Below are 14,143 nucleotides of genomic sequence, written 5' to 3'. Positions count from 1 at the left end.
CGTAATTTTTTTTAACAAATAACCATTTTGAGTGGTCAAGTAGCAACAGGCAAAGGTTGCTCAGATTAGTAAAATAATTAACGGTTTAAACGGTTAGCAAATTTAACTGCAGTTTGGCTATGATAAACTTCAATTTGGAGTTGATCCAAAGTCGCTGGACACAGCCCATTACGCAATAAAAGCTGAACTTTCAAGGGCTGTATTATACTTCACCGGTACAGGCACTATCTATTGGTTGGGTATTTCTTCACATTTAAAGATATTATAGCTGTTTCCTCTATCTGGGATACTGATATCACACATGCATCAGGCCTTCTGTTGCTCAGAGATATCCAATTCCTGCACTGCCATTTCCTCTGTTTAATAAGTATTATTTGTGAACACTTTCACGCAGTGGAGACTCTACAAGTTCCATGCAGGCCCATGATGCTGCCATGTTTGACCCCACTGAACTCTCTGTTAACTTAGCAGGAGCAATGATGCAATGCTAGAATTAGACTCAGCTTTTCTATGTTAGGAAGGAAAATTAATCTGCAGGGCTAGTTTCTAAATGCTGTCTGGCAACCTGTACTAAAAGTATACAGCTGGATGTCATATAAAGGCAGGATCAAACTTGGCTGTACCACACTGCTCAAATTAGCACCACATATTACCTGTGCCAGCTTACAGAAAAAGATACAGATCGGGAGGGCAGCATGAATCAGTAGCCTCAGGAGAGAGGAAATGAGGGAGATAAAACTAGTGTTAAAAATAAAATAAATAAATACCAAATTAGTTTTACAGTTGAACTTTTGACTGTATTGCTCTTAGAATCTCAATAGTTCTTAATACCAACTTTGTCTCATTCTGAAGAATCTCCCTTTGGTCAGATGCAGTTGTGGTATCTTCTCTTATGTCATCTTCATACTTTCCATCCTGCATGAGGAAGACAGATAATGTTGCACATTAGACACATGGGGGGGGAAGAAAAAGAGTGCGCAATCACAAGGAACAAAGAACAATATAGCACAGGAACAGGCCCTTCGGCCCACCAAGCCTGCGCTGATACTCAATTTCTATCCCTCTGTTCATCTCCCGTTCATGTGTCTATCAAGATACAGCACAACAGTACAATGTATCATAAAATGGTAGAAACAAGGGTTTAAAGATATAACTAAAGTCTTTCATGGTCACCAAGGAGCAGCAACGCTGAGCAGACTCCAGGTTTAACAATTTAAAATGTTGCACAACATGCTTTTCAGTAATCAAAAAAGCAATAAAACCAACTGCTCTTTCTGACTTTTCCTTTTCAAAAAAGTATCCTCTCCATTTCTGACATTCTATTTTTTTTCATTCAAAATTACCCGAACACAGCCCGATAGAAGAAGAGCGACAGAAAAAGGAGGATTGGTTGGAGGAGGGTGAGAAAGAGAGAAAGACAGATAGACAGAAACATAAAGAAAACATTATATGCAATGGCTTTTGAAGTGCAATGATTTTTGTTGCTGTACACAAATGAAGCCACAATTTTGCACAAAGATCCCACATGCAACGACGAGATGACCAGTTAATCATACCTTTGTTTTAGTGGATAGGGTAATGTTAGTCATGATTGCCAAAACTGCCTGCTCTACTTCAATTATTGCATAGTAAGAAGTCTCACGACACCAGGTTGAAGTCCAACAGGTTTATTTGGTATCACAAGCTTTTGGAACGCTGCTCCTTCATCAGGCGAGTGAAAATAAAAGCGCATCTGGTTCACAAATGCACTTTTGAGGCAGAAATATGTTGTCCTTCACTGATTTGACCTTTATGTGATTCCATTCTCACAGCAACATGGTTGACAGCCAAATTGCCCCCTGGAGAAGCTTAGCTGTATTATGTGGAGGAAGGGAATACATTTCTGGGATGGGGGTGCTGCCTTATGAGGAAAGGTTGCATCCATGAGGAATTTAGAAGAATGGGAGGTGATCTTATTGAAACACAAGACCGTGATGGGATTTGACAAGGTGGATGCTGAAAGCATGTCCCCCCCACTAGGAGAGATACCAGAGCTCGGGGGCACAGTTTTAAAATAAGGGGTCTCCTACTTGGATGGAGATGAAGAGAAATTTTTTCCCCCCGAGGGTCGTGAGTCTTTGGAACTCTCTTCCCCAAAAAATTGAACATTTTTAAGGCAGAGGTAGATAGGTTAGTGACTAATAAGGGAGTTAACGGGTGGCAGAGCAGTTAGCGCTGCTGCCTCAGCACCAGGAACCTGGCTTCAATTCCAGCTTCGGGAGACTGTGTGTGGAGTTTGCACATTCTCCTCATATCTGCGTGGTTTCCTCCGGGTGATCCGGTTTGCTCCCACAGTCCGAAAGATGTGCAGATCAAGTGGATTGGCCATGCTGAATTGTCCCTTAGTGTCCCAAGATGTGTAGGTTAGGCGGATTAGCAAGTACGTGGGGCGGGCCTGGGTAAGATGCTCTGTCACAGAGTTGGTGCAGACTCGATGGGCCAGATGGCCTTCTTCTGCACTGTAGGGATTCTATGGTTCAACGGTGATCGGGATAGGTGGGAACATAGAGTTGGGGCCACGGGCAGATTAGCCATGATCTTGCTGAATGGCAGAGCAGATCTGAGGAGCCAAATGGCCTTCTCTCTCTCCTAATTCATATGCATGTGTGCGCGCAAGAATATATTTTTAAAAATACTACCAGGCTAAAATAATAATGTGCAGAACTTCTTTCAATTTTATTACAACCAAATTCATTTACTCATTCAATTTTTTAAAAAATATACAAAATGCCATAGGAGAGAAATAGAAACTATGTAAAATTTCTTGGTTATTTACCTGAAAAATTGTTTCTTTCTTTACAGAGTCTTCAATCATTTCTTTAGAATAGCCATTTGCATCTTCGTTCATTGGTATCTGTCCTTTGGCTGCAATAACAGTTAAAGAATTGAGATGTTATTAGAAAAGTGATGACTAAATGTCACATTCTTTCATCAGCCAAAAATCTAACTGGGTACAAGTGCCTGAATCAATAGAATGTTGTATGTTCTAATTAAAGCTCTTCTGGTACGATAAAAGTGAAGTTTTGCATCTTCAAAAATTTTGCCAACTGCAACTAAAATTTATAGACAATACCGTATGTGGGAACCTTCGGGCTATACAGCTTGCAGAAATTTGAGATAAAAATCCAGTTGACAGGTTACTCCTTTGTCACAAATTCTGCATATTAGTGACCTATTGATAGACAGCTCTGTTACGATGTTATTTTAATTGAGAAACTGAAATTATTAACCGTAGCAAGGAAACAAATTTCTCACAATTACCACAGAGAAAACCCAGAGGTGTGGCTTCAGAAACTCTTTATTCTGCCGATGGAGCTCTCCCAAACAGGTATTGAATCCACCCTTTCTCTACAATATTTCAAATGTCACGATGCAGGCCTTACTGAACAAGGGGTCGCCGAGCATTTATTATGTTGTGAGAACTTTGCTTCTCCCATTGCTATTTTGGTACAATTGCCCAATTCCTTTGTGTCTTGACTCTGGATCATAGAAATTTACAGCACAGGAGGAGGCCATTGAGCCCATCTTGTCTGACCAACAAGAGGCCATCTGGCCCAATTCCATAGTTGTACTGTTGTGTCATCTAATATGCTTTCTATAACATTCAGGCTGTTTTTTAAAAAACTAATTTCCTGACTGTCTATTTTTTCTCGTCTTCCAAGTCAGAATTGTCCACTGAAGCATATTTTTTTAAGATGTGCCTGTGCACAAAATATTGATAATTCTCTTCCAGCCTGATTGAGAACCTCTGCTTGTCCTGTTTAACTTCTTGATCATCATGTGATGAGCGTGGACCATCCAAATAGAATTCGAACTTGTGTCCAAGTAATATTTTGTGAACTGTGACATGATCTGAAATGATCAGGCAAGAGAAGATTTACAGCAAATTGCATTTGCCACTAATAAACAAGAACACGTTTTCAACAAAAACATATGCCCCAAGACCCCAAATTAACCCAGTGAGTAGCTGAATCGTATAAACTACGAAGGGTTTTGGCTGTATCCTGGCCTATGCTGAATGAGCTCATCTTACCCCAAGCTGATAGTAGGATGCAATAACTAGTCTCAGCTCCAAAGATTAGCAAGGGAAAACGCAACTAAGATTTTTGCTTCTGATTGTTTCCCCCTTGGAATCACATGCAGATGAGCATTACTGTAGACAGTTTAATAGCCTCAGAGGAATCAAGATGAGGGAAGGGGGAAAACTCTTTAGAAAAATTTTGAAACCCATTTATCCAAGTATTCCTATTGACACAGGGTTCTATAGACTGTAGGTTACAAGTAATGCCACTTAAATGCAAGTAGTTCAGAGGAACTATGAATATTTCAAGCATTGGCCACTTCATCCCATCCTTGGATCTATTGTTCCCAACTGCATCTCATTATTCCATCTTAAATAAAGCAATCAACCAGAAACACCTCAGATCAAGTGCATTATTCAACAGAGGCCTGGGATTTATTTAGTTGCCTGTTCAGATTCACAACTAGGGTACAGCCATACCCCATGGGTCTCCTGTTTATATCATACATTTAAAGTTAATTAGGTAAACGAGCTTCAAGAGCAGGTTGTGTTTACTGGTGTCGTACTTTCCTACGTGGCTTGGTTTCCAGTACACCTGGGGGTAATGAGAGTACTAATTAGATTATTGTTATGTAATATTGAGTTTAGAGCTTTAGGTTTTAAACAATTCCTTCCAAACAAGGTTTTCCAAGGAAAACAACTCCAGTAATGAGCATATAACGTGATCAACAAGCCCCAGCTGCTTGGGAAATATGGAGCTGTGCTTGAAAACAGGCATAATTTCTGGGAAGGATACCAAACCCTATTCACCTCAATCAGACAGCCAGACAGATTCTGATACAATAGATCCTTGATGGATCTTTGGTATCCAGGAGACCTGAGCTAACAAAATCAAGAACTTCGCTGAAAGTGGCACATTGTCGATTGTCTTTATGGAGTAGTTCAGATTTGAAGTGCTGCTGACCCTTAGTATTATTTATCTTGAAGCATACTCAACAAACCACTCAAGTTAGATTAAAACCTATAAGATGTTCCCAAACGATGGGATGATTGGTTAGACACACCTTTAAAAAAGGAACACAAGGTTTTTGACTTAAAGGCCTTTGTCAATCTAATTTTTAAACTGTGTTATGCGCAATGCTGACATCAATTGCACAAAAGTCTAAGTAACTGGTTAAACACTGACAAAATATTTCTTTCCACATGCAGGGGAATTTACTTTCAGAGGAAAGTCTGTTTTCTTTTTATGTTTAGCCAGGAAGAATGTTTTATCCACTTCCGAGACTAAAAGTTGATATGTTGGCATTAAGGCCGCAAATCTATGTCAAACTAACTATTTTTCAACTCAAAGGAGACTAATGTTTGACACTTTTCCAGAGGCCAATCCTAGAATTTGAATCAAAATGATGGGTTCAATGAGAGTCAGGGCAAATTCAGTTTGCCACATTTTAGTAAGATAAATATTGCAGCCTATTATGGTTCTGAGCTCTTACAACTCAAATAAACAAGTAGAAGACCTTAGAGAAAATAATCATGTGACTATAGATTAGAAAGTTTTGGGCAAAAGTAGCGATGGGATATCAAATAGCTCAGCTTCAGACACAAGCTGAACAATGCAGCAGGTTTACTCATTAACCTTTATTGGAGTGACACTATCCAATACTCTCGGTAACAAAAGGTGTTCGAAGTACAGAGATAAATTAAGAACAAAGAACAATACAGCACAGGAACAGGCCCTTCAAGCCTGCGCCGCTCATGTGCCCCCTAGACCATTCTTTTGTATCCCTCTATTCCCAGTCTGTTCATGTGGTTATCTGGATAAGTCTTAAACGATCCCAGCGTGTCCACCTCAATCACCTTGCTTGGCAGTGTAAAATACGTCCCCCTGACATCTGTGTTGAACCTTGTCCCCCCTCACCTTGAGCCCGTGACCCCTTGTGTTCGTCACCTCCGACCTGGGAAAAAGCTTCCCACTGTTCACCCTATCTATGCCCTTCATAATTTTATACACCTCTATGAGGTCGCCCCTCATCCTCCGTCTTTCCAGGGAGAACAACCCCAGTTTACCCAATCTCTCCTCATAGCTAAGACCCTCCATACCAGGCAACATCCTGGTAAACCTTCTCTGTACTCTCTCCAAAGCCTCCACGTCCTTCTGGTAGTGCGGCGACCAGAAATGGACGCAGTACTCCAAATGTGGCCGAACCACCGTTCTATACAGCTGCATCATCATATGCCAACTTTTATATTCTATGCCCCGTCCAATAAAGGCAAGCATGCCATATGTCTTCTTCACCACCCTCTCCACCTGTGCTGCCACCTTTAAGGATCTGTGGACTTGTACACCCAGGTCCCTCTGTGTGTCTATACTCCTGATGGTTCTGCCATTTATTGTATAGCTCCCCCTTACATTAGATCTACCGAAATGCATCACTTCGCATTTATCTAGATTAAATTCCATCTGCCATTTCTCTGCCCAATGTTCCAGCCTATCCATATCCTGCTGTATTCTCTGACAATGTTCATCACTATCCGCAACTCCAGCAATCTTCGTGTCGTCTGCAAACTTACTGATCACACCAGCTACATCTTCCTCCAAATCATTTATATATATATCACAAACAGCAGAGGTCCCAGTACAGAGCCCTGCAGAACACCACTAGTCACAGACCTCCAACCGGAAAAAGACCCCTCCACTGTTACCCTCTGTCTTCTATGGCTAAGCCAGTTCTCCACCCATCTAGCGAGCTCACCTTTTATCCCATGAAATTTAACCTTTTGCACCAGCCTGCCATGAGGGACTTGTCAAACGCTTCACTAAAATCCATATAGACGACATCCACGGCCCTTCCGTCGTCAATCGTTTTTGTCACCTCCTCAAAAAACTCAACCAAATTTGTGAGGCATGACCTCCTTCATACAAAACCATGCTGTCTATCGCTAATGAGATTATTCAGTTCTAAATGCGCATATATCCTATCTCTAAGAATCTTCTCCAAAAACTTCCCTACCGCGGACGTCAAGCTCACCGGCCTATAATTACCCAGGTTATCCTTGCTACCCTTCTTAAATAACGGGACCACATTTGCTATCCTCCAATCCTCTGGGACCTCACCTGTGTCCAGTGAAGAGACAAAGAAGGGGGCTGTCCTCAGGATTACAAGGAAGGTTGAGTGGGGTCAGCTGCATGTATCCATCAACAGTATTAAGTATCAATGCAATAAAGCTACCGAGACAAAAAGATCTAATCCTTGATTTGCAGACATCTTGGTTAGCATTTTTGTGTTTTAATCTCACTTAGACAGTGTCAGGGGATTGAGACTGACTTGCTTCCTCTCCTGTTAAATGGTTCTGAGGTGGTTGGCAAGTCCACTGTGTGATCTGCAGACTCTGCCACATGGAGAGCAGCTTGAAGGGTCAGGCAGATGAGTTGTTTCGAGGTTTCTTTGCTGACACCTTGACTTTGAATGATTTTGTTGGGAACACGCCAAGGCAAAGTGTTTTGAACCTTCCAGAATGAACTTTCGCTATTTTGGTTGGTCATAAGCCAGGGACTCCCATGAATTGGCAGGGATGTTTGACCTCTTTAGGGGTCCTCTGCAACCAACCCGAAAGCATTTACGCCGTCATCCTGGGAGTCTCCTGCCGTGATCGATTTCAGATTAGAGCAGTTGTTTTGGGAGTCTGATAAGACTTTTGAGTGACTTGCCCTGCCCAATGGAGCTGGTTCGGAGTGATTAGTGCCTGGATGCTGGCATGGGAGAGGCCGCTGCTTTTGGGCCATCTTTCTTGCCACTGGATTTAGAGGATCTTACAAAGGCGCCACTGCTGGTACTTCACTAGTGCTTTGAGGTGCCTGCTGTAGGCTGTGCAAGTTTCCCAAGCATAAGGAAGCGTGGAAATCATTGCTGCGGAATAAACCATGACCTTAAGTCGCAGATTTGAGATCCAGATCCTCAAATATTCTTTTCCACAGCTGGCTGAAGGTTGAGCCGGCACGTTGGAGGCTCATTATCATCAAAATTCAAGAGGAGGCCAAGATACGGGAAATGGCTCATAGTTTGCAGGGTCTTGCCACCGATCTGAATCGATCAGGGGAGGAGGGCACGGGGTGTTGTGTTGTGGGAGCTGGTTGAAAAAGGACTTTAGTCACTACAACAGTGCTGCAGTACACTGTAAAGCACAGCACGAACTATAGTTTCACATGCACACACAATACACCACATTATTCAGTCAACTTGTCAGCTATCTGCTTAAAAAAAGCAAGTTAAGACCTGTCTTTGGCTAAGTGGGGTGGTAATGACCCATACAATTCAGTAAGATACGAGGTTTTCTTTTCAGTATGGACTGACTCAGCAACTTGCATTCAAAGACCTCTAACAATGGGGAAATAACGACGTTTCTACTTCAAATTGCCATACTGCCCCTATGGTAAAATAATCTGCTAACACTCATTGCCTAGAATGTTATATGAAGCATGGCTGCTTGGAGGAGGTATATATTCCCAACAAGAATTTACTGCATATGGGAAAGAAAATGACAGAAAATTGAGATTTTTAAAAGATTAAGCATATATGGGATTGTATTGATTTGGAATGATCATGGGCCAAAACTAAACTCACTTCCAACATCATGCCAAGTATCGCATAGCTTCCCACGCAGCCAGCACAGACCAGCTCTGAGCCTTCAACCACCTATCACTGCTAGATCAAAAAAGCAGCTGTGGAACCTACACAAAGCCAACTTGGAGAAATTCTGCAAGGCACTGGAACAAAGTGTGGTAATGATACCATCCCACCATATCCTCATGGAGCAGGTATATAGCCGCTTCTGCAAAGCCATCTACAAAATGGCCACCAAACCCATCCCACGGGGATATTGTCCAATGTACATCCCTGGCTCAAAGAGAAATGTGCTTCTCTCCATCAACACTGCAAGGAAACTGGTGACTCAGATGTAGCTAATCACTTCATGGAGTTCTTGGATTCTGCCCACTGAGCTAGATGAGAACAGACCACCAGAAACTTGAACTTCACCCATTACAGCCAGAAATGCTGGAGGTTCCTAAGCCATCTTGGAGCAGTCTAGCAACCACTAAATGCCAACAAATTAGCAACCCATCTCCTCCATATGGGCAAGGCACCCCATGACAATGAAGTGAAAAAACAAATAAAGACTGAATGGGGAGCCTTTTGGAGGCATTACAATTTCAGCTCAAGCCCCAAAGCCTTCACTGCAGTGGAGATTTTTTTAAATTTAAAGTTTATTTATTAGTGTCACAAGTAGGCTTGTATTAACACTGCAATGAAGTTACTGTGAAAATCCCCTAGTCGCCACACTCCGGCGCCTGTTCTGGTACACTGAGGGATAATTTAGCATGGCCAATACACCGAACGAGCATGTCTTTCAGACGGTGGGAGGAAACCGGAGCACCCGGAGGAAACCCATGCAGACACGGGGAGAATGTGCAGACTCCGCACAGACAGTGACTCAAGCCGGGTATCGAACCCAGGTCCCTTGCGCTGTGAGACACAGGATTTGGAACTGGGTAATGAACCAGGCCAGGTGTTAGATTTGGAGGTAGGTGAGCACTTTGGTGATAGTGACCACAATTCAGTTACGTTTACTTTAGCGATGGAAAGGGATAGGTATATACCGCAGGGCAAGAGTTATAGCTGGGGGAAAGAAAATTATGATGCGATTAGGCGAGATTTAGGATGCATAGGATGTGGAAGGAAACTGCAGGGGATGGGCACAATTGAAATATGGAGCTTATTCAAGGAACAGCTACTGCGTGTCCTTGATAAGTATGTACCTGTCAGGCAGGGAGGAAGTGGTCGAGCGAGGGAACCGTGGTTTACTAAAGAAATTGAATCTCTTGTGAAAAGGAAGAAGGAGACTTATGTAAAAATAAGACGTGAAGGCTCAGTTAGGGCGCTTGAGAGTTATAAGTTAGCCAGGAAGGACCTAAAGAGAGAGCTAAGAAGAGCCAGGAGGGGACATGAGAAGTCTTTGACAGGTAGGATCAAGGAAAACCCTAAAGCTTTCTATAGGTATGTCAGGAATAAAAGAATGATTAGGGTAAGATTAGGGCCAGTCAAGGACAGTAGTGGGAAGTTGTGCGTGGAGTCCGAAGAGATAGGGGAGGCGCTAAATGAATATTTTTCGTCAGTATTCACACAGGAAAAAGACAATGTTGTTGAGGAGAATACTGAGATACAGGCTATTGGACTAGACGGGATTGAGGTTCATAAGGAGAAGGTGTTAGCAATTCTGGAAAGTGTGAAAATAGCTAAGTCTTCTGGGCCGGATGGGATTTATCCCAGGATTCTCTGAGAGGCTCGGGAGGAGATTGCAGAGCCTTTGGGCTTTGATCTTTATGTCGTCATTGTCTACAGGAACAGTGTCAGAAGACTGGAGGACAGCAAATGTTGATCCCTTGTTCAAGAAAGGGAGTAGAGACAACCCTGGTAATTATAGACCAGTGAGCCTTACTTCTGTTGTGGGCAAAGTTTTGGAAAGGATTATAAGAGATAGGATTTATAATCATCTAGAAAGGAATAATTTGATTAGGGATAGTCAACATGGTTTTGTGAAGGGTAGGTCGTGCCTCACAAACTTACTGAGTTCTTTGAGAAGGTGACCAAAGAGGTGGATAAGGGTCAAGCAGTTGATGTGGTGTATATGGATTTCAGTAAAGCGTTTGATAAGGTTCCCCACGGTAGGCTATTGCAGAAAATACGGAGGCATCGGATTGAGGGTGATTTAGCGGTTTGGATCAGAAATTGGCTAGCTGTAAGAAGACAGAGGGTGGTGGTTGATGGGAAATGTTCAGCCTGGAGTTCAGTTACTAGTGGTGTGCTGCAAGGATCTGTTTTGGGGACTCTGCTGTTTATCATTTTTATAAATGACCTGGATGAGGGCGTAGAAGGATGGGTTAGTAAATTTGCGGATGACACTAAAGTCAGTGGAGTTGTGGACAGTGCAGAAGGATGTAGCAGGTTACAGAGGGACATAGATAAGCTGCAAAGCTGGGCTGAGAGGTGGCAAATGGAGTTTAATGCGGAAAAGTGTGAGGTGATTGACTTTGGTAGGAGTAACAGAAATACAGAGTACTGGGCTAATGGTAAGATACTTGGTAGTGGGGATGAGCAGAGAGATCTCGGTGTCCATGTGCATAGATCCCTGAAAGTTGGCACCCAGGTTGATAGGGTTAAGGCGGCGTATGGTGTGTTAGCTTTTATTGGTAGAGGGATTGAGTTTCAGAGCCATAAGGTCATGTTGCAGCCGTACAAAACTCTGGTGCGGCCACACTTGGAGTATTGCGCACAGTTTTGATCGCCGCATTATAGGAAGGATGTGGAAGCACTGGAAAGGGTGCAGAGGAGATTTACCAGGATGTTGCCTGGTATGGTGGGAAGATCTTATGAGGAAAGGCTGAGGGAAGTTGTTGGAGAGGATTCTTAGAGATAGGATGTATGCGCATTTAGAAAGGAATAAACTCATTAACGTTAGTCAACATGGGGGGTTTTGTGAGAGGGAGGTCATGCCTCACTAACCTGGTGGAGTTTTTTGAAGAAGTGACTAGAATGGTTGACGAGGGAAGGGCCGTGGATGTCATCTATATGGACTTTAGTAAAGCAAAGTCCCTCATGGTAGGTTGGTGCAAAAGGTTGGATCTCATGGGATAAAGGGGGAGGTGGCTAGATGGGTGGAGAACTGGCTTGGTCACAGAAGACAGAGGGTGGTAGTGGAAGGGTCTTTTTCCGGCTGGATGCCTGTGACTAGTGGTGGGTTCCGCAGGGGTCTGTATTGGGGCCTCTGCTGTTTGTGATTTATATAAACGATCTGGAAGAAGGTGTAACTGGGGTGATCAGTAAGTTTGTGGAGGACACGAAAATGGCTGGGCTTGCAGATAGTGAGGAACATTGTCAGAGGCTACAGAAGGATGTAGATAGGCTGGAAATTTGGGCAAAGAAATGGCAGATGGAGTTCAATCCAGATAAATGCAAAGTGATGCATTTTGGTAGAACTAACGTAGGGGGGAGCTATACGATAAATGGCAGAACCATAAAGGGTGTAGATACGCAGAGGGACCTGGGTGTGCAAGTCCACAGATCCTTGAAGGTGACGTCACAGGTGGAGAAGGTAGCGAATAAGGCATATGGCATGCTTGCCTTTATAGGACGGGGCATAGAGTATAAAAGCTGGGATCTGATGTTGCAGTTGTATAGAACGTTGGTTCGGCCGCATTTGGAATACTGCGCCCAGTTCTGGTCACCACACTACCAGAAGGATGTGGAGGCTTTAGAGAGAGTGCAGAGGAGGTTTACCAGGATGTTGCCTGGTATGGAAGGGCTTAGTTATGAGGAGAGATTGGGTAAACTGGGGTTGTTCTCACTAGAAAGACGGAGGATGAGGGGTGACCTAATAGAGGTGTATAAAATTATGAAAGGCATAGATAGGGTGAACGGTGGGAAGCTTTTTCCCAGGTCGGTGGTGACGCTCACGAGGGGTCATAGGTTCAAGGTGAGGGTTTGGGGGGGGGTTGGGGAGAGAGAGAGAGAGGTTTAACACGGATATCAGAAGGACGTATTTTACAGAGGGTGGTGGGGGCCTGGAATGCGCTGCCGGGCAAGGTGGTGGAGGCGGACACACTGGGAACGTTTAAGACTTATCTCGATAGCCACATGAATGGAGTGGGAATGGAGGGTTACAAAAGAATGGTCTAGTTTGGACCAGGGAACGGTGCGGGCTTGGAGGGCCGAAGGGCCTGTTCCTGTGCTGTATTGTTCTTTGTTTGTTCTTTGACTTGAGGTTGTTTTTGTTAGAGAGAAGAAGGTTAAGAGGTGACTTAATAGAGGCATACAAGATCATTAGAGGATTAGATAGGGTGGACAGTGAGAGCCTTTTTCCTCGGATGGTGATGGTTAGCACGAGGGGACATAGCTTTAAATTGAGGGGTGATAGATATAGGATAGATGTCAGAGGTGGGTTCTTCACTCAGAGTGTAGTAAGGGCGTGGAATGCCCTGCCTGCAACAGTAGTGGACTCGCCAACATTAAGGCATTTAAATGGTCATTGGATAAACATATGGATGATATTGGAATAGTGTAGGTTAGATGGGCTTTAGATTGGTTTCACAGGTCGGCGCAACATCGAGGGCTGAAGGGTCTGTACTGCCCTGTAATGTTCTATGTTCTAACCAATGTGCCACCGTGCTGCCAAGTTGGGCAACATGCAACAAGCAATTAAGTATGGAACTACTGCCGGCTATGACAACATTCTTCCCGAGTTCCTCAAATATCTTGGCCCAGGTGCCTGCTGCTGGTTGGCTCAATTTCTCACAAGGGTTATCAGCGGAGGAATACTGCCGAAACCCCGGTACTTGTCCAAATTCATCGGCTTCCCAAAACCAGGCAAAGACCCAACTTACCTTCAAGCCACTGACCAATATCTCTGCTCTCTGGGTTCTGTAAGGTCTTTGAATGTCTCATCTTACAGCAGATAGAGCCAGAGGTGGAGAAAATATTTAAAGCTGAACAAGCTGGCTTTCAGTAAAGGACATGCGACCAGGACCTTGCCCTAACCACGTTCACCAAAAATAAACTCAAAACAGACTCTCGTTTTCGATCTCAGTGCAGCATTTGACAAAATTTCAAGCATCCTCCCTTTGTGGGTTAATGACACCATTGAACTATTACTCCAAGATAGTTGGTTCAGAGTGCACATGGATGATGAGACAATCGCCTGGAAGAAACAGTCCAACAGCTTCTTCAGGGATCTGTTCTAGCCCCATTCCTTTTCAATCTCTGTATCAACCATCTGCCTCAATCTGCCACAACCCGATCTCGGAAGTTACTCTATGCTGACGATAAACTAGAGCTGGCGCCTTTAGCCCAACAGCAACTAAACTGTCTCAAGTATATTCCACCTCCACAATGCTTGCACCAAGTGGGAACTTAACATCTCCTTAAGCAACATCCCATTGAGGGGAGGAGATGGCCTCGTGATATTACCGTTAGACTATTAATCCAGAAACTCAGCTAATGTTCTGGGGACCCAGGTTTGCTGGTGGAATCT

General features: G+C 43.6%; 1 protein-coding gene across 9 annotated transcripts in view; it reads right to left on the bottom strand.

Moving 5' to 3' along the window:
* Positions 1–14,143, bottom strand: part of znf438 (zinc finger protein 438) — a 221,783-nt gene that overhangs the window by 70,652 nt on the left and 136,988 nt on the right. For 6 of the 9 annotated variants that reach the window (XM_078233407.1, XM_078233445.1, XM_078233399.1 and 3 more), the window contains 2 exons: positions 2,816–2,904; positions 836–915 (listed from right to left, as the gene is read on the bottom strand). In XM_078233407.1, coding sequence (XP_078089533.1) covers positions 836–915; positions 2,816–2,904 — 169 coding nt within the window. Of the gene's footprint in view, positions 1–653; positions 709–835; positions 916–2,815; positions 2,905–14,143 lie in introns of all 9 variants that reach the window. The other 3 variants (XM_078233454.1, XM_078233471.1, XM_078233463.1) reach the window with 1 other exon arrangement.

Source organism: Mustelus asterias, chromosome 2 (assembly GCF_964213995.1).
Source record: "Mustelus asterias chromosome 2, sMusAst1.hap1.1, whole genome shotgun sequence".
NCBI classification, from domain to species: Eukaryota; Metazoa; Chordata; class Chondrichthyes; order Carcharhiniformes; family Triakidae; genus Mustelus; species Mustelus asterias.
Note: the sequence above shows the minus strand (reverse complement) of the source record. Positions and strands in the feature narration are given on the sequence as shown.